The 23,941-nt window shown below is 48.0% G+C and overlaps 1 protein-coding gene and 2 long non-coding RNA genes across 7 annotated transcripts; 1 reads left to right on the top strand and 2 right to left on the bottom strand.

The window, feature by feature from the left end:
* Positions 1-447: 447 nt before the first annotated feature.
* On the bottom strand, positions 448-5,313 carry LOC112920607 (uncharacterized). The gene is made up of 3 exons (XR_011999531.1): positions 5,185-5,313; positions 3,733-4,062; positions 448-1,958 (listed from the first exon to the last, which is right to left on the bottom strand). It is a non-coding gene; the product is annotated as an uncharacterized lncRNA (long non-coding RNA).
* Positions 5,314-9,684: 4,371 nt separating this feature from the next.
* LOC140597686 (CMRF35-like molecule 1) lies at positions 9,685-15,629 on the top strand. 5 transcript variants are annotated; one of them, XM_072746687.1, is made up of 5 exons: positions 9,710-10,037; positions 10,617-10,880; positions 11,401-11,730; positions 13,175-13,292; positions 15,237-15,629. In XM_072746687.1, exons 3-5 carry the CDS (start codon positions 11,427-11,429, stop codon positions 15,337-15,339), a joined length of 525 nt encoding a protein of 174 aa, XP_072602788.1. In that variant the 5' UTR covers positions 9,710-10,037; positions 10,617-10,880; positions 11,401-11,426; the 3' UTR covers positions 15,340-15,629. The 5 variants fall into 5 exon arrangements, with proteins under 5 accessions (XP_072602784.1, XP_072602788.1, XP_072602785.1 ...); XM_072746684.1 differs by having other exon boundaries at positions 9,724-9,912; positions 10,248-10,880; XM_072746686.1 differs by having other exon boundaries at positions 9,724-10,037; positions 10,509-10,880.
* Positions 12,446-20,223, bottom strand: LOC140597687 (uncharacterized). The gene is made up of 3 exons (XR_011999530.1): positions 20,058-20,223; positions 16,918-17,318; positions 12,446-15,517 (listed from the first exon to the last, which is right to left on the bottom strand). It is a non-coding gene; the product is annotated as an uncharacterized lncRNA (long non-coding RNA).
* Between the last annotated feature and the right edge of the window lie 3,718 nt (positions 20,224-23,941).

The raw sequence follows: 23,941 nt of genomic DNA, 5'->3' as shown, positions 1-23,941 counted from the left end.
CCTCTATGGTTCTTTAGACATTTCCTCTCATGGTATATGCTCTTTATTTGCTTTGTGCTAGTATTCTTTTTTTTTTTTTTTTTTTTTTTTTTTTTTTTTACCTGCAAGCTTTTGAAGGTGCTACTCCTCTTTTGAATAAAAGTTGGTATTTGCCAAAGACTAGTGTGGGGAGGGAGGTAGCTAGGAGGCTCTGCAAGCTAGAGCAGGCTTTGGCCTGGAATCTCACCCCCAACCCCAAGGGGGGGTGTCCTGTTGGTTCTTGGCCCACCCAGCATCACCTACCTGGTGGCTTTCTGCTTGGTGTCTATCACTACTCCTTCTGCCAACTGTCCTTCACCCCCATCCCCTACAGCATTCTCCTCTGCCTGGGGGCCCAGGCCATGTGCAGTCAACATGTCAAATGTGACAATCAGAGTGTAAAGACAAAAAATTGACAACATCCAATGCTGGGTTTGAGGGCTGACTGTTTATTAACACATTCAGACAAGGGTAGAAATGTTTACAACCTCTTTGATAATATCCATCAAAACTGGAACAATGCACTGATCAGTAACACAGCTATTTTTTTTATAGTGATGTACCAGACAGGTGTAGCCATAAATGGGTATCAAGCTACAAACACAACAGAATTGTTACACAGCTGCATGTAGTTGCAAAAAACCCCAAACAACTGACTTACCAATCAGGAGTGAAAATTTTGAACAAATCATGATATGTCAATATGTTGCGAAGCCATTAAAAACAAAATACTATAGATACTAACATAATGATTTTCAAAATACATTCAGTAAAAATAGGCAAGCAATAAAACAATATGTGACATTTTTCATTGAGGGAGGAAATATATTCACATATATCTACTTCAGGTGCACAGAATTTCTCCAAAGGACACACACACACACACACACACACAGGTTACAGTTCTTACCTTTGTGTAGGGGCCTGGGGTAGAATTCAGAACACATTTTTTTATTCTACAATTTGCGAACTTTAAAAATTTCTCTTTCTAAAAATCTGTAAATAAATATAAAAGTTGGTATATCCCCCCAGTTTTTTTACCATCTCCCTCTTGCTGAGGAGATGCCACATGGTACATAAGAGAAGAGTGCTTCCCTGGGTCAATGGTCAGGTTAACTGGGACCCACGACCAGCTCTGGTCTCCTAATCCCACATAAGGATGTGTCTGCATTCACTTGCCTGAGTTCCTCCATTGTGTATTGAGAAGCTGGAGCTGGTGTGCTGAATTAAGAATATGCACATCATGGCCTGCTGAATGAGGAGGCACAAGCCACCCACATGGGTGGGCAGGGAACTCCCTCAATAGCCAAAAATGATTCTGGGGCCATGAAACTCCCAGAGTCATTTTAATAGAAGGCACAGCTTCAATAAACCCACACAAAGGAAAGAAAGTCATAAAGTTTATTGTTTATAGATCTAGGGGAGAGGCACCCAATGAGCCCAGGGAAGGGCAGTCCTCCATCCCAGACCAAGAGCAAACAGGAGACCAAGAGAAGGGTGGTAGCACCTGTTACTTACAGGGTGGTTGGAATGGTTGGGACAGAGGTCACTAATTTTTCATGGGCTCAACTTCAAGTGGTTATTTTGAAACATGCCCCAGGAAGAGCAAAGTGGGAAATAATGAAGGAATTCTAAGCTTGGGTCCTTACCTAACATTTCAGATTTGCAGCGTGAGCAAGACTGCCATACTGTGAAGTACCTGGGCAGTACTTCAGAAAAATAACAGCTAATTTTTCTCATAGGTTCTTATACTTATAAGTTCTTATACTCGCGCAAGATGGTCATGGAGAAGCTGTGCTTTTCCTGGTTGAATGACACAATATTCTTCAACTGTGGTCTAGTGGTTTCAACAAGGATGTTGCAACTATTCAAATCAGCATCTTGACACCATGACTTCACGAAGGTCTCCCACTGTGGACCATAGTGACACTGCACAGTCACTTGCAGATGAAAGTAGAAGGGAGGAAAGAACAGAGAAAAGAAAAAAAATTAATGAAGTAGAAAAGAAATATAAAATAGAGAAGACCAAAAAAGTGTACTATTGTTTTTTAAACAAAACAAAGCCCTAGCAAGATACTTATGATTTGAAAGGAGTGATCGGAATAATCAATATCAGGAATGAAAACAGGTACATCACACAATACCGGAGCATATTAAAAGAAGGTTAGCTAAGAAGAGGATAGAATAATAAAAGGATATCTAAATAAGTTTATGCCAATAAATTTGAAACTTTAGATGTAATAAAATTTCTGGCAAAAATGATAAATGTGCTAAAATTAGCACAAAAAGAAATAGACTACTTGAATCATCTTACATTTTTTTCATCTTACATTTTTAAATCATCTTTACATATTTATAAGAATCATATCCATTATTAAAAACCTCTCCAATGGGTGCCTGGCTGGCTCAGTCAGCAGAGCACGAGACTCTTGATCTGAGGATTAAGAGTTCCAGCCCTCGTTGAGTGTAGAGCTTACTTAAGGTAAATGAATGAATGAATTGATTAATAAAATAAAACCTCTCCAAGAGAAACCTCCAGACCCATAGAACTTTAACAGAGATATACCTGCTGAACATTTAAGAAAGAAAGAATGTCTATCTTACACAAAAAAATTCCAGGACATAGGAAAAGGAGATGCAATCCCAAATCCATTTAATGAGACTAGCATACTCTTGATGTCCAAACCTGACAGGGGGGCAGCGCAAAAAAGAAATTTTATAGGCAGAAATCATCCATGAATATAAATGCCAAAGTATGCTACAAAAAATCAGCAAGCTGGATCTAAGGATATAAAGGCAAGAAAATACATCATCACCAAGCTGGGTTTATCCCAAGAATGCAAAATTGTTTGAACATGAGAAAATCAGTATAATATTCTACATTAACAGAGTCAAGGAGAAAAATCATATGATCATCTCATAGACGCAGACAAAATTATTGGATGGATTTAATAGCCCTTTGATGAAGAAACCTTCTTCAGGAATCAACCACAGCTCCCCCACTGTGCTGGGCGTCTTCCCTCTCAGACTGGGTATGGAAGAGGGGGTAGGAAGAGCCGCTATGAGTCCTGGCCCCAAACTACAGAAAGAGCAGGGACACGTGGGCATCAGAAGTCCAGGAAGGCATTGGCAGGAATTGGGGTCTCTGGGTCCCATAGAAGGTCTTTTTGGTCCATGGGCTGAAACTGGGACCATCACTTGATCTCTGTAGGCAATAGACTCAGGCACTGCACTGTGCAGAGAAACACATGCCCAGAAAGGCTTGATCTTGTCCTGGAGGACAGGACAGCAGCCATAAGAGCATCTAAGAGATGGAGGATCATGGCTTTCTAGTACCCCACTCCTCCCTGTCTGCCTCACAAGGACCCCGCTCAGCCTGGGGCTGGGCTGAGGTTGGATGTGACCAGGAAAGGAGAAGCTGCCTTCCTTGGACAAGCATGACTTAGCCGAGTCTGTCCTTCAATGCTCCCTCTAGGAGAGCAGATGGAGATGTGCAGAGATGTGAGGGCTCGCTCTTTCATCCATCTTTCCTAGACTCATAGTGCCCCCCCATACACACTCGCACAAGTGCGCGCACACACACACACGAGCACACACAAACTCAGGCAAGTTTAGAGACTCCTCTCCATCCATCAGGGAAGAGAGAGGAACAGTCCTGGCTCCTTCTCAACTGGGTACCAGGGCCCCAAGGCACAGGAGGGGATTAATACCTACCTGGTTTGGCAATCACAGTTAATTGGTAACTTTTTGTTTTGTCTGTTTTCTCAATCCCACACCAGTAGGTGTCTGCGTCATCCCTCTGCAGCTCCTCCATGGTCATGGTGATTGTGCGTTGGCTGTGATCATCCTGGATGGACATTCGACCCTTCCTCACCAGTTGCTCTGACCCAGTGGTTTTTACAAGGGTTCTGCATGATTCCCAGTTCTTTCCGCGGCACCACAACTTCACACTGGATTCCAGTCCTGAGGGGTACTTGCAGTACACCACCAGTGCTTTCCCCTCTGTGCCTCTCATTAAATTTTCCTCATTGATGGAGAACTGGACTAGAAAACAGAAACCCAACACTCATTTCCTCCCTTGAGCCCGGGGCTATCCTGAGCACTGCTGGGATGTCTGGCACTGCCTCAGGTGTATTTCTGAATCCCAGAGCTGGTGAGACAATGGGGTCCCCTCCCCACTCATCCACGACACGCTAACCCCCACTCACCTAAAATGCCTCACTCCCTGAATCCATGTGCGGCACAGAACTAAACATACACATTCACACAACAAACTTGCGCACATACACACAGGTGATTGCTTGTTATTTTACCTACACATTTTGCTCTTCTCTGTCTCCATACCTCTGCACAAGCTGATGCCTCACCTGGAATGTTCTCTCCTCTGCTTGAAGGAATCAAGCCCTTATAATCATCCCACAAGGCTCAGATCAAACAAGGTCTCTTCTACGGTGTCTCTGCTTCCGCAGCCAACTGGATCATCCCGGTGCCATCAAAGCACTTTGTCCCTGTCTCCGTTGCTGCACTTATGACACTGGATGAGGGTTTGGTCTTTGGCTAATCCAGAGCAGAGCTTCACGCAGCCTGGGGTGTGGGGTTGAGCACCTCTCCAGAGAGCCTGTCACCCCAGGTTTTGCTGCCTGTCTTCCTCCCTGTAACCGAGCTCTTCAGCAGAGAGGATCTCGGCTCTAGCTACAAGTCAAGAGCAGTTGTGCAGGCCTTTAAATGATCCAGGTGTCTGAACCTCATCTTAACTGAGTGGGTATCAGCTGGAACTTGAGCTTCTGGTTTCCTTCAAATTTTCTTAAGAATTCATGCATTTGTGTATGTGTATATGTGTGTATATATGTGTGCCTGTATGCACCTGCCTATCATCCACCCATCCAGCCATCCAGCCATCCCTGCATCCATCCATCATCTGTCTAGTGATTAATCAGCCATGGCTGATGAACAGAGCACCAGAAACTGGACACTGTTTGTGTCATTCATTTTTATTTTCTTTCCTCAACACCTAACTTAGCACCTGCCAGTTAACAATAATTAAATTTTTTTTATAGAAGTGTCTGGATGAGTGAAAGGCTCTGCCATTTCCCCCTGGGACAGACCCTGTTTGTGTCTTACCCCAGCCCTGAAGGTGCTCCGTCCTGAAGCTCCTGCCCAACTCACCTTGGACAAGGAAAAGTAGGAGAACTGGGAGCAGCCACATGTCCTGTTTGCCTGGCTTGTGTCCCTGGTGCTCAGCTAATGCCCAGTGCTCTCCAGGGACTGGAACTGAGCTCAGAGGCAAAATGCATTCTGTTTTTCTAAATTAGTCTTTTCTTCCTCTCATCTACTTCCCTTAAGTTTTTCTTCAGTTAGTTCCTAATTTCAACAATTAGGAGAAAGGCAGTGCCATCCTTGAGAGCCTGTGGCTGATGTGATGATATGCCTTTGATGCTTTGGGGAAGCAAAGTGTCACACTGACCAGAGTGCCACTTGCCAGTGTGCCTGGGGAGCTGGGAAGCCTGCTGCCAGCAAACCAAGGCACACAGTGCTGCAAGGCAGAGACACTAGACCCTCAGAGTGTTGGTCCAAGGAAGTAATGGAGACACATTGAGTTTGCGCATGGGGAGGAATGTGGTGCTCAGGGTTCACATCCAGCCTTGCTGGACAAACAGCCCCATCCTAACCCTCTTTTCAGGCAGCTCACCTCAGTGCATCCCAGGCCACCCCTCCTGCCCTGGACCCTGGGCCAGCCCTGAGCCTGACCCACTCAGGCTTCTCCTTGAGGTCCTGAGTCCCTCTGGGGGCAGAGGTGCCTTGGGGAAATTTTAAGGAAGGAAAAGCGACCATTTCCCATCAGCTTCATTGTGCCCTCCATGCTTCCTCTGCCATGTGTTGGTGTATTTCCCCTGGCTGTGGACAAACCCCATTTCCCAGCCCTAAACCACTTATGCAAATGCCCTTGTAAGTGACTTTCCCACAGGGCTCCCCTCTTCCTTCACATGTCCTCTCCTCCTCTGTCCTCTGTTCCCTTTCCCTCTCCTCCCTGAGTCAATTCTCTCTCTCTCTCTCTCTCTCTCTCTCTTTCTCTCTCTCTCTCTTTTTAAGATTTTATTTATTTATTCATGAGAGACACACAGAGAGAGGCAGAGACACAGGCGGAGGGAGAAGCAGGCTTCCCGTGGAGAGCCCGATGCAGGACTTGATCCCAAGACCCTGGGATTACCCCTTGAGCCAAATGCAGACGCTCACTGCTGAGTGACCCAGACGTCCCTCAATTCTCTTTTTAAAAAACATTTTATTTATTTGACAGAGAAAGAGAGAAAACAAGCATGGGGAGTGGCAGAGGGAGAGGGAGAAGTAGACTCCCTGCCGAGCAGGGAGCCCAATGCAGGGGTTTGTCCTAGGACCCCGGGATCATTACCTGAGCCACCCAGGCACCCCTGAGTGGCTCCGTTTTTTCTCTCCTTTTTTCTTTTATGTTATCTACATGTGTGAGGTTAGTTCTACCTCTTGAAAGGATTTGGTTTGGTTTTGTGTTTTTACTTTTCTTCCAATGTTTGCATGAAATATTTAGTTTAGGAATTATATTTTCATCTCAAGAACTCCCTTTTTTTTATTTTTATTTATTTTTTTTTTTTCTCTGCTTGCTGAAGTTTTTGAAACTCTCCTCACTCTGTGGTCATGTGTTGGTTTGGTCTGCTCTGGTCCGGTCCTTCTCCCCACGTGCCTCAAATGACTGATCATTGTTGGTCGCCTGAACGTGATGGAGAATGAGCCAGAACATAGCTGACTGGGGCTCTGAGTATGTGGGGACAACGCAGAGTGTGAAACAGGGGTGTCGCAGTGTGCCAAGTTCTTTGAGCCTCCCATGCCTTCTAGACCTACAGCTTGTGCCTTCTTTGTAGAGGAAAGAATGGTCTTCTACGTTCCAGAAGGAAGAGGACTGAAGGTGGCCCCCAGCATCCTCTCTAGCTGCCTTGGATTCCCCACATATTTTATGAAGTTAGAGAATCTCCCTGAGGATGGGAATGTTTCTTTCTTGATCTAGGTGCTGGTTCATAGGTGTGTTTCTTTGTGCAAATGTATTGAGCTGTGCACTTCTGATGTGTGCACTTTCTGTGTGTATTTTATACTCCAATACCAAGGATTTAAATTTTACTGTGAATTCTCTCCGAGCTATTACACCTGTGCTCACTTAATCCTTTAACTGGAAGCCTTGGTGTTTCATTATGTGAATGTAGCATAAGTAACTATTTCTGTATTGTTGGCCATTGTCCCAGTTCCCAGATCTGCTCTTGCAAATCTGTGCTGCAGGCTTCCAGTTTGGGTGAGATGAGTCTCATACGCCACAGACCTCTCCCCCGACTACAGCTAAGAACCCAGACAGGGTACGTGGAGCAGCCATCTGAGCAGTCGGCAAAATGAACCTCAGCAGGAGACTGGAGAAAGGAACCAGACCAAGTACAGGAGCAACACTGCTGTGAGTTCTCTGTTTATGTTTCCTTCCTTATCCTCCTGCCTGAGCGTGAACCATGCAACTCATATCCTGAAAGTGTATGCTCAGCAGGGACCCTAAGAGCTCAGGATGCACAGAAAAAAGATGACCTCAGTGAAGAGGGAGGTCCGATTCCAGGACTTTTACTGGTTGTGTTTTCTTTCCCTCCCACCAGGTCCCAACAAGCCTCTGGACAGAAGCTGTAATTCTACCTGCAGCCGCCAGGCAACTCAGGAGAGTCCTTGCTGCCCTACAGAGCTAGGGTCCCAGAGCTGGTCCCAGACCTGGGGGAACCTCCAGGGTTCCCAGACCTCGGGGGTTAGGTGGGCGGGGGAACGGATGACTATCACTGCATCTTCTCTCTCTTTGTCCTCTCTCTGCTTGGCCCTGGAAACAAACCCAACCACAGGAAGTACACGGCAGACTGGGGAGAGAAAAGCCTCAGCTTGCAAAGCTTCCCAGGCAAAGGACCAGGAAGGGATGGGGTGGAGGCTCTGAAAGCTGGGAGGCGATGTTTGGGCAATGGACAAGCGGAAGCCCCTGGAGAAACGCACCCTAGACCACCGAGACTCGCACCCCAGCTGTGTGCACCTGACCGGAGCCCCTGAGGGAGCACCCACTTAGAGAGCTTTGGGGGAAGATCCCCGCCAGTCACAGGCCAACCCCTGGAGGGCGCACGCGGGGCACTTTGGAGGAGCACCTGCAGGGCTCCAGAGAGCTGAGCCAGCGCACCTGGCAGCAAAGCCCAGGGAAGCCACCTCAGTACCTGAAGTCCCAACCTCAGCAGCTGGACTGCCTGCCATCAGAGAAACGGAAGTCCTAGTTACAGACCCTTCTGGCGAGGGGATAGCATTGCTTTGCAATGTTTGCAGTGTGTGTGTTCAACACATAGAACTGAAATCCACCTCAAAATCGTACCGTGTGTAAAATTTGAGAAGTACTAAAGACAAGAAGAAAAACGTTTCAAACTGTGCACTTTAAGTGGGTGCGGTTTATTTTATCAAATTACACCGCAGTAGAACCTGAGAAAGGGTGGGAGGGAAAAGTTTGAAGGGAAGTGGATGTCCTGCCCACCCCCTTTCATAAATTCTTTGTCTCAGGTGGAAACCCCAGGGTTCGCTGAGACCCTCAATCGCAGAAGGCTCAGCCCTCACACGTGAACACAAACAGGTCCAGGGGCTGAAGGCAGGCGGCCCCTAGATGGGCCACTTTGGCATGGTGATTACTCTGAGCTGAAGGTCCTCAAAGACAGCCAGCTCCAGAGAAACCCTTGCCCCTCCCTTAACTACATAGAGGATTCTCAGTTGCAGGGTCTTTGCAGAATAAGGGTCATTGCCAGGGATAAATTTTTTAAAAGACTCTTTATCATTTATTCATGAGAGACACACAGAGAGAGGCAGAGACAGGCAGAGGGAGAAGCGGGCTCCTCACAGAGAGCCAGATGCAGGACTCGATCCTCAGACCCAGAATCGCCTGAGCTGAAGCCACACGCTCAACTGCTGAGCCACCCGGGCATCCCACCAGGGATAAATTTTATTTGATAACCCAACTACATTGCAGGGCAAACAGTTATTAACCAAACATTTGCTGGTTTTCCTCTTCCCATGAACTGGTTTCCTCCCCTTAGGAGTCCCAAACCTCTACCCTCTCTCTTAATTCAGGATGATATTTGTACCCCATGATACCTGACTGCTAAGTCTGTGTAGATTTCCCACACATATGCTATTAAAGTTACATGCTCTTGTTAATTGGCCTCATGTCAACTTGATTCTTGGTCCAACAAGGAGGACCTTGAAGGCGACAGGAAATCCTGCTCCCTTTCCCTCCCCAGGTCTGGCCCGCCATGCTCTCTCCTCCAGGGGCTGACAAAGCCCTTGGCTGCTCCACCTCCAATCCCCACCTTAGCAATGCCTTCCAAGGGGGGCAGGTGGCAGGGAGAGGGCCCAATAGCTTTATCTTAGGATGACAGGAGCAGGTGGAGAGGGAGGCCCTGAACCCATGGACCAGGTGTTGGCATAGATTGACTTGAGGAGTGAAGGTGGCAAGAAATTACATTTTGAGCATCTCTGAGAGCTCACAGGGTGGACAGCTCTACAAAGGTGCTAGTAGCCAATGCAGGTCCAGAACTGAGTTGGGGGATGGGGGTGGCAGGAAGTAGGTGTGCAGAGACTGGAGGTGGTGCTAGAGAGGGGAGCAACAACCCTCCCCAGAGAGCAGGTCATCAGGGGCAGATTCCAGGAGATGCTGAGGTGAGGAACCAGAGTAAAGAGAGGGGACACCTCATCACATCAGCTATACGCTCCCAAAAGACGGCACTCCTCTTCTCGTAATTAATGAAATTAGGAAGTAACTGAAGAGAAAAAATAAAACATAGATGAGAGAAACTATAAAAGATTAACTTAGAGAAATACAAGGTAGGTTGCCTCTGAGCTCAGTTCCAGTCCCAGAGGGCAGGGGGCATTAGCTGAGCACCAGGGAGACAATCCAGGCAGGCAGGACATGAGGCTGCTCCGGATTCTGCTCCTTCTCGTCATCCAAGGTGAGTAGGGCAGGGGCTTCGGGACAGAGCACCTGCAGGGCTGGGGTGGGACACAGACAGAGTCTGTCCTGGGGGAAATGGCAGGGCCTTTCACACATCCAGACATTTATTTGTGAAATTTTTTTTAAGTTTTGTTACTTGACAGGTACTAAGTTAGGTATTGAGGAAACAAAATAAAAATAAATAACTCAAACAGTATCTGTTTTCTAGGGCACTGCTTGACAACCCTGGCAGATGTTTGGAGAGACAGATGATGGATGGATGCATGCATGCGTGGATGGATGCGTGGATGGATGGGTAGATGATGGATAGAGGCATACACGGGCACATATATACACACATATGTAAATGTGTGAATTCTTGAGAAATGTTGAGGGAGCACAGAAACCCAAGCTCCAGCTGATACCCACTCAGTTAAGATGAGGTTCAGACACCTGGATCATTTAAGGCACAACTGCTCTTGACTTGTAGCTAGAGCCGAGATCCTCTCTGCTGAAGAGCTCGGTTACAGGGAGGAAGACAGGCAGCAAAACCTGGGGTGACAGGCTCTCTGGAGAGGTGCTCAACCCCACACCCCAGGCTGCCTGAAGCTCTGCTCTGGATTAGCCAAAGACCAAACCCTCATCCAGTGTCATAAGTGTAGCAACGGAGACAGGGACAAAGTGCTTTGATGGCACCGGCATGATCCAGTTGGCTGCAGAAGCGGAGACACCGTAGAAGAGACATTGTTTGATCTGAGCCTTGTGGGATGACTATAAGGGCCTGGTTTCTTCAAGCAGAGGAGAGAACATTCCAGGCCGAGGCATCAGCTTGTGCATATATTTGGAGACACAGAAGAGCAAGGTGTGTAGTAAAAAAAAAAAAAAAATGCAATCACTGTGTGAGTGTGTATGCATGTTTGTTGTATGTGTGAGTGTGTGTTTAGTTCTGAGCCATGTGTGGATTCAGAGGGTGAGGTATTTTAGGTGGTTGGGGGTAGAGTGTGGGAGTGGTTGGGGAGCAGATTCCGCTGTCTCAACAGCTCTGGGAATCAAAAGTACACCTACAACTGCAGTATGGGCTCTGGCTTGCTAGGAAGAGGTGTCAGCAGAGGGCAAGGGAGGGGGTGGGTGGTCAGTAAGTAGGATGGGGAGTGAGCACAGGACCCTGCGTTGGGCAGTTAGGAGTCCCAAGGGGACATCAGAAAGAGGGGACAGCAAAAGACATACTGTAGGGGATGAAGGGACAGGTGGGATGTGGTGATTACACAGAGGGCAGAGGCTCCTGGCTGGTCTTCAGGGCAGTGCCAGGTACCCCAGCCATGCCCGGGACCAACCGTGGGCTCAAGGGAGGAGGAGATGAATGCTGGCTTTCTGTTTTCTAGGCCACTTCTCCATCTCCCAGGAGGCGATGGTTAGAGGCACAGAGGGGGGCACACTGACGGCGTACTGTGAGTATAGTCCAGGATGGGAATCGTACAAGAAGTGGTGGTGCCGCGGAAAGTACTGGAATTCCTGCAGAATCCTTGTTAAAACCACTGGGTCAGAGCAACTGGTGAAGAAGGGCCGTGCGTCCATCCAGGACAATCACAGTCGCCACACTATCACCATGACCTTGGAGCATCTCTGGTATGATGATGCAGACATCTACTGGTGTGGGATTGAGAGAACCGGCTCTGACCTGGGGTACAAATTTTCCATGGTTGTCGACCCAGGTAGGCACTACTCCCTGCTGTGTTCTGGGGCCCTGGTACCCACCCACAGAGGAGCCAGGACTGTTCCTCTCTCTTCCCTGATGGATGGAGAGGAGTCTCTAAACTTGCCTGAACTGTGTGTGTATGTGTGTGCATGTGCGAGTGTGTATGAGGGGGCACCATGGGTCTGGGAAAGACTGGAAGAAAGGGCGAACTCCCACATCTGCACATCTCCATCTGCTCTCCCAGAAGCAGTAGTGAAGGACAGACTCAGCTAGGACAGGCGTGTCCAGGGAAGGCACCTTCTCTTCTCCCAGTCTGTCCACCCCCTTGCAGCTCCAGCTGAGTGGGACCTTGCCAGGCAAGCAGTGAGGAGTGGGGTGTCAGAAGGCTGTTCCTGTCGGTCTTAGCTATAGGACAAGAGACCTTCTCCCTGTCCCCTCCTGCTTCCCCTCCCTCCTCTGGCCACATAAGCAAAGCAGCAGGGGAGGGACTCTGAACTCATTTCTGGGAGAAGGAAGGGCAGGCTCCACCAGGTGCGAGGACCCCCTCTCCGGCTGCCTCTGAGTCTTGGAGGGTACGTTGAACTCCACCCCAGCAGCCCCAGAGGCACTAAGGGCCCCCCAGAGACAGGCCTGGAAAGGGAGTCATGCTGTAGCTCCCACCCCACAGCTCTGCCTCTGGACCCCTCAGTCTTCTCTCCAACATACAGACACACAGACATGCAGACAATAGGTAGGTAATACATCTACTTTATAAAGCAGAAAAAAGTCTCTACAAACTTAGTATATGTAAATATGGTGTGCTAATGTCTGCAGTGGAGAGATACGCTGGTGTAGAATGTTCCAGAGATTAACTGAAAAAGACAACAAAGGTGTTGGTTGCGTGCAAAAGGTCAGGAGGACCTGGTGCGAGAGATTTAAGCCTGGACCCTCCAACCGGACAAACTTTATTGTCAGACCTATTGAAATAAGGAAGCAGGCCCTGGGGAGGCAGAGAGGACCCAAGGGGACATAGGGGCTGCAGGTACTGGGTGGCTGCAAGAGACAGGGGAACCCTGGGCCAGCCGCTCTGGGTCACATCACTTCAGGGCAGGTGGCACACAGCCTGCTTCAGGTAAGGCTGAGACTCAGAAAGGAGCTGGCCTGGCTGATGGAAACTCCAGGCGTGGGAACATGGTTCTGACGAGCTCAGCTGTGCCAGACAGGACACTGAGATTGAGCTGAGTGCAATTTGCCACAGAGCTCCCCACCCCCCAATGCCTCCCATGGTGGTGAACTGATGTTTCTCTGCAAGTGAAGTAATAGTATGTTTGGGATGAGAAACCAAAAAGACACAAGACCAGACCAACATGGGTAAGCAGTGATGCTAAGGCAAAAGCTTTATCCCTGAGGGTGGGGAGAGGTGAGGGCCCTGGGGAGCCACCTGCATCACTCTCACACCACGCTCTCCTCTGTGCTTTTAGCACCAGATCCAACAGACTTTCCCAAAACTGTGCCAAGATCCACAATGGCAAGTCATACCTTGCTTCCGTCTACCCAGGGCCTCACCAGCAGTCAGCCCGTGATCACCCCCGGCAGCAGGTGAGCAAAGCTGGACCCCAGCAGACCTTTCCCACTGCTGCCCCTGTGACCACTCCCCTCGGGGCACTCTGTCAGGGACCCCCTTGGACACTGAGGTTTCCTGGCAGGGGAGAATCAGCATCGTCTGCCCTGGGCCCCCTCCTTTATGCCTCTGAGTACTTAAAGAGCTCCCCACTCCCCAGGAAGAACTTAACAAGGTTCTTCAGCTGGGCAGCAGGAGAGAAGGCTCTGGTCTCCTTCTAACCTGTCTCCCAACTCACAAGGACCCCAAAGAGGTGTAGCTGGTTCCAGCCTCAACTACACCAGAAGGGAACTGCTCTGTGTTCCTTTCCTGTGGCTGCTGAAACAAATCACCACCAACCTGGTGGCAAAAGACAAACCAGTTTGATGACGTAAGGTTCTAGAGAGCAGAGGTCTGACATGAGGCTCCCTGGGCTAAAGTCAAGGTGCTGGCAGGGCTGGCTCTTCTGGAGGCTCTAAGGGAGAAGCACTTCCTTGTCTTTTCCAGCTTCTAGAGACCCCTGGGTCACCTGGGTCGGGGTCCCTTCTGTCCTCACAGCCAGCAGTGGTGGTCGAGTCCTCCTCATGCCGCATTACTGTGACACTGGCCCTCCCCTGTTCTATCACTTATACATACACAGCTGGTGATGTAAGGTCCACCTGGATAGCCCAGGATAATCTCCCCATCTCTAGGTCAGCTGGTTGGGAATCTTAACTGCATCTCATCATGCATTCCCCCTTGCCATGTAACCTACCACATTCACAGCTCTGGGGGTTAGGACATTCTGAGGGGGGTGTTATTCCACTCTCAGACAGTCAAGGGTGGGTATCTGCTCTACGGTACTGGCCCTTCCCTCCCCAAGTGCTAGGGAAATGCTGGGAAGGAGTGGGAAGCTGGGATTCCTGCTTTCTCATATTCCCAATATGGGAGAGAGGCTGGGCCATCGACCTGAAGCCTTCCCCACTAAGAAGGATCCAATAAATAATGGTTCACTCATTCACCAAAGGGCAAACGCTGCCCCAGTTTCACCCCATCAGAGGCTGGGTGAAGGTGCACCCCTCCCTGGGTCCCACCTTCTGGATGTCCCTCCATAGGCTCCCATCCAGTTCCAGTCCTGCTTTCTTCCTGTCTCGAGTCCCCTATTCCTTGAGCCTGGCCCCCCAGGCAGAGTGTTCAGTATCCCTCTGAATGAGGTGAGGCACTTGGCTCATGCTTTACAACCAACTGTGTCCTGCTGGTGATGTTTGGAGACCAGTTGTTCTGTTGAGTGGGGAGTGGAGGATGCAGAACTTTTAGGAGACCAAAGAGCATAGGAGAAGCCTGTGGGGTGGAGAGATGGACAGCAGCTCCACAGGGAGTGGAGTTTGTGAAAAAAGCACAGTGACTTAAAGGATATTTTGAGGAAGCGCAAAGCAGCGTGCACCCTCTCCAGAACACCACCTGTGAAATCCACATGGCCCGTCACGCTCAAGGCAGGTAGGACAGAGCAAGGTGGCCTACACAGGTCCTGGCCCTGCTGGGGGAGGAGGGGATGAGGCCGAGGTGAGGGGGTCAGACTCTTGGACACTGAGAGGGTCCACCAGGGGGACACATATAAGCAAGGGCCATTGTCCTCCTAGATCCCGTGTCCACTAAACAGGTTGTAAGAGATGTGCTACCCCATGGGGGTCAGAGCTGAGAGAGGCCCCTACCAGGAGAACCCAGAAGCTAAATATCCAGATGAACAAGGGTCGGGAAATTTCTTCTCTTCAAATTGGGAATATTAGTTTTGAGCTTCAAAGTTGAGCAGAACTGATCCAAAGTGGGACAGAAGTAGAATGAGAAAGACAGACCAGGAAAAGCCTTGGGCTTGGCTGACCTGCAGGTGAGGGTCCCTGTTAGGTGGGGACTCCTCTTGTCCTGACCCCAGGAATAAACTCTGGTTCCCTCTCTGCTCTGCACAGGTCGGGGACCCTGGTCTCTTCCGTAGCAGCCCAGAATCCTCCAGCATTGATCCTCTTGGTGCCACTCTTCCTTGGGACCCTGCAGTGGCTCTGCCAAGGATAACGGCCTCTTACATCATTCAGGACTCTGGCCAATGATGAATTTTACAATTCCAGACCAACCAGGAACCATAAAACTGGAATTAAATCCCAAAGCCCCCGCGTGTTCCAATGGCCAGAGACCCCTGATGGGCCAGGTGTACAGAGGTTGCCCATTCCACCTGCTGCTGATTCAGTGCCTCCTGCAGAAAGAATTGCTGAACGTTAAAGATTGCAGACAGAGGTGGACCATCCCCGACTCTCATCCCATCTGTTTGCTCCATACATTTCCTATTAAATCTATGACTTACCTGGGCTCTTTTGAGATTATTTTATTGGGACAGTATTTCAATGCTTTATATGTGAGAGGACAACCCATCCATTGTAGCGAGTCCCATGTGACTCTAAACCCAATGTGACTATAAATTTGTCAAAATTCATTGAAGTTACTCTTTTTCCGCATGTGAGGAATAAGTGTTCTGTGGCGAGGAGCTTCGAGACAATATAAGTATCCCTGTGTCCTTTTATCTACATCGGTGGTCACCAAGGACAAGGGACACACCCATTGATCCCAAGAATAGCTCATTTCTGTCCCTCCTGGTCCCTTGGCCTCCCTGGTCCTTCAGGCGCAGGGCTCCAGGGACAGTTTGGACTTCTCCAACCAGACGGGACCAATGAGCGGCTCAGATCTGCCCCCTTCACACCTGTGATGCTGTCCACACTCCAGCTCTGACCCAGCATCACCCACTCCTGGGATCTACCTAACTTTTGGCCTTTCCATTCTCCCATCTCCCAGGTGAGCAACGGCAAGCCCGGGATGCGGGACTCTCCACTCACACATTAACACTAACCACACAAGCCTTTTTCATTTTTAATTTTCAGAAATATAACATACCTCCTCTCAATAAAACTGTGGGATCTATGGAGTTTTTTCTCTTCCACTTCACATCCTTCCTGAACTCTGGGTGCTCTTTTTTGTATCCACATTTTATTTTGAGCCATTTTTGAGGAACTGTATCTCTTTCCTGAGCTCCTCCTTTTAGTGAGGTCGTGTTGTCTGTAATTTCTCTGCAACTGAGTAGACTTGTCTGACCCCCTGCTCTGTGTCCTGGACTATTTCATCTGAAGCAACCCCGCCCCCCCCCCCAGCTGCCTTTTGCTGGTGCTCTGTTCCTCTCCCAGAGCCCATTTGTTAGGAAAGGCGCTGGTGGGTTTTTGACCAGAGCTTTCCTTTGACGAGGTGGGGGCATTGCGGAAGTGGATTGCGGGGGCAGGGGAGCTTTCTGCTGCAGCGGGGAGCACCTCCGCCACATGCTGACACCTGCAGCCCACATGGTTCTGGGTCGCCCGTTAGGAAAGGGCAAGACCTCAAGCCCAGCAGCCTGCGTGTTACCACGTGGGAGCTCCTGCCCAGCTGTCCCCGCCACAGAGCTGAGTCACACAGGGGCCCTTGGCAGCAGCCAGCAACTCTTCACAGCCCACCAGGCCCACGGCAGAGGCAACACGTTCCTCTTACCATCTTGCTTGACCCTAGAACGGATAAAGCCCAAACGATCCAGTTATCTATGCTTAGATTTTCCTTATGGAATAAAACAGTGATCACCTTGTCATGTCACAGATTCTGTGTCAGGAATCCCAGTGGATTGAGACAGAGATGGTCTATCTCTGCTCCGTCACGTCTGAGGCCTCAGTTGGAAGATCAGTTGGGGAGGTGGCGACTCAAATGGCTGAGTGCTGCTGTCATCTGGAAGCTTCTTTGCCCATGTACCTGGAACATGAGCCCAGGTGACCCAACACTAAATTCAGTCCTGATCGTTGATCCCAAATTCTCCAGGTAGCCTCTCCATGTGGCCTCCAGGTTCTGACTGGGAGAGTCCCCAGGGCCAGCATTTCGAGAGTCTGAAGAAGGAGCTACAGGGTTTCTTCTGGCCGGGCCTTGGAAGTCACACAGAGTCACTGTCACCATGCTCTATCCGTGCCTTCGAATGGAGACAAACGTTGGTTCTTGGAGGGTAAAAAAACGATACTCTTTTCATATACAAAACATAGATGTCCGATTAGTACATGAATCAATCAATTTATTTATAAATCAAAGGAATGTGGACATATATAGGATATCTTCAGTATTAAAATTTCACAGCAAGTGGGAGGGTGTGTTTCTAGGGAAAGAAAATGAGTAAATAGGCTCCTTAGGAGGATAATTATAGCAGCAGCCACAGCCTACCCAGACTCAAGGGGATGGGACCTAACCCCCAGATCTTAATGAAAGGAGTGTTAAGAAATTTGCAGTCCCATGTTAGAATTGCCACGTGGAAGAAACTTTTTTTTTAAGATGTATTTATTTATTTGGGACAGAGAGAGAGAGAGAGAGCCCATATGAGCACAGCTGAGTGACAGTAGGGGAGGGAGAAGAGAAGCGGACCCCACTGAGTGGGGAGCCCCATGTGGGGCTGGATTCCAGGACCCTGAGATCATGACCTGAGCTGAAACCAAGCATCAGACACACAGCCCACTGAGTCATCCAGGCACCCTTGGAAGAATCTTAATCTAGTGCTTTCATTCATGTTAAAGAACGAGGTGCCTGGGAGAGCTGAGGACCCCAGCCCCAGTCAGAAGGCCAGGGAACAGACGTGGATCTGCCCCAGAGCCAGCCTGGGGCCAGCCCTCATGGCGTCCCTGCAAATCCATCTGTGTGCTTGAAAGGTCAGTTCCCAAGCCTGTTGGGGGCACCATATGGCCCCAAGTGTAAATACCAGACAGACACACGAAGTTCTGCAATTTCTCTGCTTTACTCACAGATTACAGACTGCAGGCATGAATTGCATGAAGTTACAAATATGCTTTGTTTCAGTCACAATATTTTTTTCTTTTTTTGCATATTTTTATTGGAATTTGATTTGCCAACATATAGTATAACACCCAGTGCTCATCCCATCAAGTGCCCCCCTCAGTGCCTGTCACCCAGCCACTCCATCCCCCCTTCCACCTCCCCATCCACTACCCCTTGTTCATAATATTTTTTAAATGGAGTTTGTTGCCTACATGTAAATATGAGCAATCTCACTTCTGGTTTCTCTTTTTCAAAGCAGAAATGCCAGAAAACAGCAGGTCCTACATGGCTACCAGAGTAGTTAAGACCTTCCAGCAGCTCCAGTTAAGACCTTAAGAGCTTCCAGGACACCATTAAAGCACACAGATTAGAAAGGAAGAAATAAAATTATCTCTTTGTGCAGATGACACACTTGTGTAGAAAATCCCAAGGAATCTATGGAAAATCCCAAGGAATCTAATGCTAGAACTAATAAATGAGTTTAACAAGTCACAGGATAAAAGACAACACACACAAACACACATATACACACATAAACACACACACACAATCCTTTTTCTACACTAGTAACAAGCATGCAAAAAGTGAATTGAAACACACAGTGCTATTCACATTAGCTCAACAAGAAGAGACACCCGGGTATAAATCTAACAGAACCTGTGCAGCATCCATATACTACAATTTACAAAACACCGGTGACCGAAGCTAAGGAATATTAAATTGCAGGAGGTACCACGACTACGGAATGGAAGATTCGACATCGCAAAGATGTCAATTTCCCCAATAATGATCTATATGTTTAACATGATTCCCATTAAAATCCCAGCAAGATCATTTTGGTAGATAAAGACAAGCTTACTTTAAAATTTGTATGGAAAGGTGAAGAAACTAGAACACTTAAAAAAATAATTTTGAAAAGAATAAAGTGCATCACAAGCTTCTCTCTTGTCCACCATTGTGTTTCCGACATTAGCCTGTGTGTGTTTTATTACATGGTCGGTATGAGCCTCTTTGGTTGAATTTCTCCTTCAAGGGAGTCCTGGGCCAGTGCCAGCTCTCTTCGAGGTGCCATCAGTGGCCCTGCCCTTGCAGAAGCCACGCCAGGGCTCAGGTCCCATACATGGCAGGCCTGCCTGAGAAAGCAGCGCTCAGGACCTCGGAGTATTTTCTGGAAACTGGCGTTACTATCTCAGGAAAAGCTTGGGCCTGGCAGAGAGGAGAGGGCTGGTCCACACACAAGTTCAGTGGAGCCAGTGACATGAGCTTGCGGCAGACTGTGTGCATACTTCCAGAACCGACCCATTGACAAGCATTCAAAACCAACCAAATCTTTTCTGGGGACATGTGTCAACACCTGGGATACATAAACACCTATTCACAAAGGGGGGTTATGTAATAAGTGGCTGTTGTATTATATTAAAAAAAGATGATGACCTTGGAAAGAGGTATTAGAAGAAGAGCAATGACCTTGGAAATAAACGTATTTCTCCTTGAACCTTGGCTGCCTTTTATGAACTAATTACAGTAAAGAATTTGCATCTCTGCATCTTGGTCTCTTGTTTTTATAGGATTGTGATAAGAATTGGATTAGATTACAGGAAAGCCGGGTAGTACGGTGGTTAGCCCAATTAGGATCAGCTGTCTGCCCCCCTCCCCCTGGGCTGGTGCATAAGACAGTATTCCTGAGTTTCAAAAACGGTGGCAATGATGACTCCAAGTGGTCGAGTTCTGTAGGGCTCAGAACACACTCCCCTGTGGGAAGCATCTTACCATTAACTCCTCCTCCTGTTCGCCTGGGCAAGGATTCTCCATGCTCACCTCCTCCCATCTTAGCTTGTATCCTCATCTCTTCCCTTCCCATCACTAGCCTTGCCCCACACCATTGTCACCCTGACCTGCCCAGCCCCGCTCACCTGGGACGCAGAGGAGCAGCAGAGCTGATGGCAGCCACATGGTCCTGTCCTTCTGCTGTCTCTCCAGCTGCAGCTGGAACACTCCTCACCCAGGGGCCGCTCAGCCCATCCACCTCTTCTGCTTTTCTTGGCATTTCTCTGCTTCCTTCTTCAGCCTCTTGGTTCTGTTCTCAGAGTTGCTCAGAAAATGGGGGAAGCGAGGGGCTCAGGGCATCATGTGGTCAGCTGAGGATTCGCTAAAGTTCATCCTCAGAAACACATCTCAATGCACAGATCTTTTTTCTGTTTCCCATGAAGAGGATGCCCTCACCGTGACTTCACCTGTAGCTGACACCCACCTGCCATGCAGCTGAGTGGTCATAGCTGACTTCCAGCTAGATTTTCCCAGCAAGCCTCCACTCTGCCTCCCATCTCTGAATAGCAAATGTCCTGTGGCTGGCATGGCTGGCATGAGCGGTCCTGAGCAGAACAGGCATGACAAAGCCTTCTCTGGACAAGACCAGCTGCTATTTGCAGGGTCGAGTGCAAAATGAAAATATCTTTGTCCCAGAATTACCAATGACTTCCAGATGTTGACAAAGGAGCACTAAATCAAGTCCTTCTGAGAGGGCCCCAGTGGGACGGCAGAGGTACACCCCCATGAAGCCAGCCCTGTCTGTGGCTGTTGCTGGAACAGAATGTGAAGATGAGTCCCCCTCGGGGTATGCTCTGCTCTTCTCAGCCCCCAGCCCTGGACCTGCTCCTGACCAGGCCTCAATCCTTACCTTTAACCTGTGTGGTTAAATGAGCCCCAAGATTCTCAAGGCTACACATTTTCAGTGTATCATATGAGAACTCAGGTGCACTTGGCCAGAAATGTGCCCAATGACATGAAACAGCCAGGGAGGACTTAAAAGGCAGGTGCAAATGTGGAATGTCTTATCCAAGACCCCAGATTCAGGTAAACAGAAAAGTCTACAATTCTGGGGTCTTGTGGTCAAGAATCTCTTAGCTGGATGTTTCAGTAAGTAAATTGTCTGCTTGTTCATTTTTGCTGTACTGGGAGCCCTCATATATTCTGAGGTCTGTGAGTGGCATCTATGCCAAGGCCCTAGCACTGCCTTGCCCCCAGTGTCACCCTCCATGGGCTTTAATGTCTACACTGAGCCACCTCCCATGTGGATGCTCTTGCCACTCTTCTTGGGTCTTTCCACACCAGCCTGGACTGAGCCTTGGTGGGAAGGACTTCCACACCCTGCTCTGACCCTGACCCCCAACCCCAGCAACCCCTCACTGGGACTTCATCCACACTTTGCCTGGACACCAAGCCCCTACATTACCATCTTCCTTTTAACAACAAACTTAAATTCTCTATTGACTCAGTGCCCTACAGATAAAGATTTTGCATCTCACCTATGTCTCCTCATCCCATTCCTGATTTTGTGAGCATAGTGTTCTTTGCACCTATTGATATTTATAGTCTTTTCTGTAATACTTCCCATCATTGCTTAGGGGTCTTTCTAATTTAAAACATATTCACTGATGACCACAGCTTCTCTTTTTTCACTATTTAACTTCCCTCTGTTGGCAAAATTTTATCATGATGTGGATCTTCTATTTTTAAATGGCTCATGGGTGCTGTATTTCATAAGACCTTGCATGCCTGAGACTGTTTGTTGTCAGAATATTCCCAGAATATTCTCATTTGCTCAGAGCATGTAGGTTTTCCTTCACCGTCTTCTGGGATGGGGTGTGGTTATCACGTCTGAGGCTAGCCTACTTCTGTCTCACACAACATGCTCCTTCTGGTATGATCTTCTGATTGGGTCATTATTCCTGATACCAGCCATTCGATTCTGTCTTTATCCTAGAGGTTCTGTAACTTCATAGTATCCTGGGTGTGGATCATCTGTACAGTCCTTTCACCATGTGAACTCTCAATTTCAGCCTGAAAGATCCCCTTATCTCTAGTTTCTAATCCAAATCAGTTGTGTTTTACTTTTGGCTTCCTTTTTCTCCTCTAAGGGAATAGCCAGCAAACATTTGTGCCATCACCTCTTTGTGTCCTGTACCTACATCTGCCTCTCCACACTTTGTATATTCTGTTTATTTAAACGTCCCTTTATGAAATTGCCAAAAGAAACTACATCGGTGCATTGTAGGCACATTTATCATTGGGTTTTGGGTTCATTCCCCTGTTTTTTTCCTGGCAATGATGTGTCTTTCTCATCTGCTCCTTGTCTTTTCCAGGTCAGCCTGATTGATTTTCATTTCTCTATTTTGTACTGCACTGTCTTTACACTTCTAGATTCATCCCGTTGTCTATTGTTTCCTTGAGACTGAATAGAGCTATTCATATGAGCTGATTTCTCTGTTTCTTTGGGCATTTCCTCTCATGGTGTATGCTCTTTATTTGCTTTGTGCTAGTATTCTTTTGTTTTCTTTTCACCTATAAGCCTTTGAAGGTGCTACTCCCCCTTTGAATAAAATTTGGTATTTGCCAAAGACTAGTGTGGGGAGGGAAGTAACTAGGAGGCTCTGCAAGCTGGAGCAGGCTTTGGCCTGGAACCCCACACCCAACCCCAAGGGCAGGTGTCCGCTGGTTGTCAGCCTACTCAGCACCACCTACCTGGTGACTTTCTGCTTGGTGCCTATCACTACTCCTTCTGCCAACTGTCCTTCACCTTCATCCCCTACAGCATTCTCCTCTGCCTGGGGGCCCAGGCCATGTGCAGTCAACATGTCAAGTGTGCCAATCAGAGTGTAAAGACAAAAAATTTGACAACATCCAATGCTGGGTTTGAGGGCTGACTGTTTATTAACACATTCAGACAAGGGTTCAGAGTGGGACCTGAACAACCTCTTCAGGTTTACATGTTTACAACCTCTTTGATAATATTCATCAAAACTGGAATAATGCACTGATCAGTAACACAGCTATTTTATTATAGGAACGTACCTAACAGGTATAGCCATAAATGGATATCAAGCCACATATGCAGGAGTTTAGTTACACAATTGTATGTAGTTGCAAAAAACTTAAAACAACTGAAATGCCCATCAGGAGTGAAAAAAATTAAACAAATCATGATATGCCGCTATCACGGAATAGTATGAAGCCATTAAAAATATTATACATATTGATATGGAATGATTTTCAAAATACATTCGTGAAATTAGGCAAGCTGTAGAACAGTAGATGATATTTTACTTTGAGGGAGGGAAAGAATGTAAACACATATATATGCTTCAGGGACATAGAATTTCTCCGCCTCTCTCTTACACACACACCCACACACACACACACACACACATACACACACACTGGTTACATTCCTCACCTTTGGGTAGCAACTAGAGTAGAAGACACTATAGTATATTTTACTTTATATTCTGTGTACTTTTAAAATATCTTTTTCTAAAAATCCACAAGTAAATATAAAAGTTGACGAGTCTGCTCAGTTTTTCACAGGCTCCCTCTTGCCGAGGAGATGCCACATTGGTACATGAGAGAAGAGTGCTTCCCTGGGTCAATGGTCAGGTTAACTGAGACCCGCGGTCAGCTCTGGTCTCCTAATCCCACACAAGGATGTGTCTGGATCCACTTGCCTGAGTTCCTCCATGGTGTATTGAGAAGCTGGAGCTGGTGTGCTGAATTAAAAATATGCACATCATGGCCTGCTGAATGAGGAGGGAAGTAGCTCCCTAAATAGCTAAGATCCCACTCTGAACCATTAAACATCCAGGGTCATTTTAATGGAAGGCACAGTTCCAATACACCCGCACAAAGGAAAGAGAATCACAAAGTTTGTTGTTTACAGATCTAGGAGAGAGGCACCCAATTAGCCTGAGGAAGGGCAGTCCTCCATCCCAGACCAGGAGCAAACAGGAGACCAAGAGAAGGG

Source organism: Vulpes vulpes, chromosome 2 (genome assembly GCF_048418805.1).
Source record: "Vulpes vulpes isolate BD-2025 chromosome 2, VulVul3, whole genome shotgun sequence".
NCBI lineage: Eukaryota > Metazoa > Chordata > Mammalia > Carnivora > Canidae > Vulpes > Vulpes vulpes.
The sequence above is the reverse complement of the archived record's forward strand: the minus strand, read 5'-3'. Positions and strand labels throughout refer to the sequence as shown.

Coding starts and splice junctions, on each gene's coding strand:
- LOC140597686 (XM_072746683.1), top strand. CDS start 9,998: ATGAGGCTGCTCCGGATTCTGCTCCTTCTCGTCATCCAAG. Junction 11,731..13,174: donor TTCCATGGTTGTCGACCCAG/GTAGGCACTACT, acceptor CTGTGCTTTTAG/CACCAGATCCAACAGACTTT. Junction 13,293..15,236: donor GTGATCACCCCCGGCAGCAG/GTGAGCAAAGCT, acceptor TGCTCTGCACAG/GTCGGGGACCCTGGTCTCTT.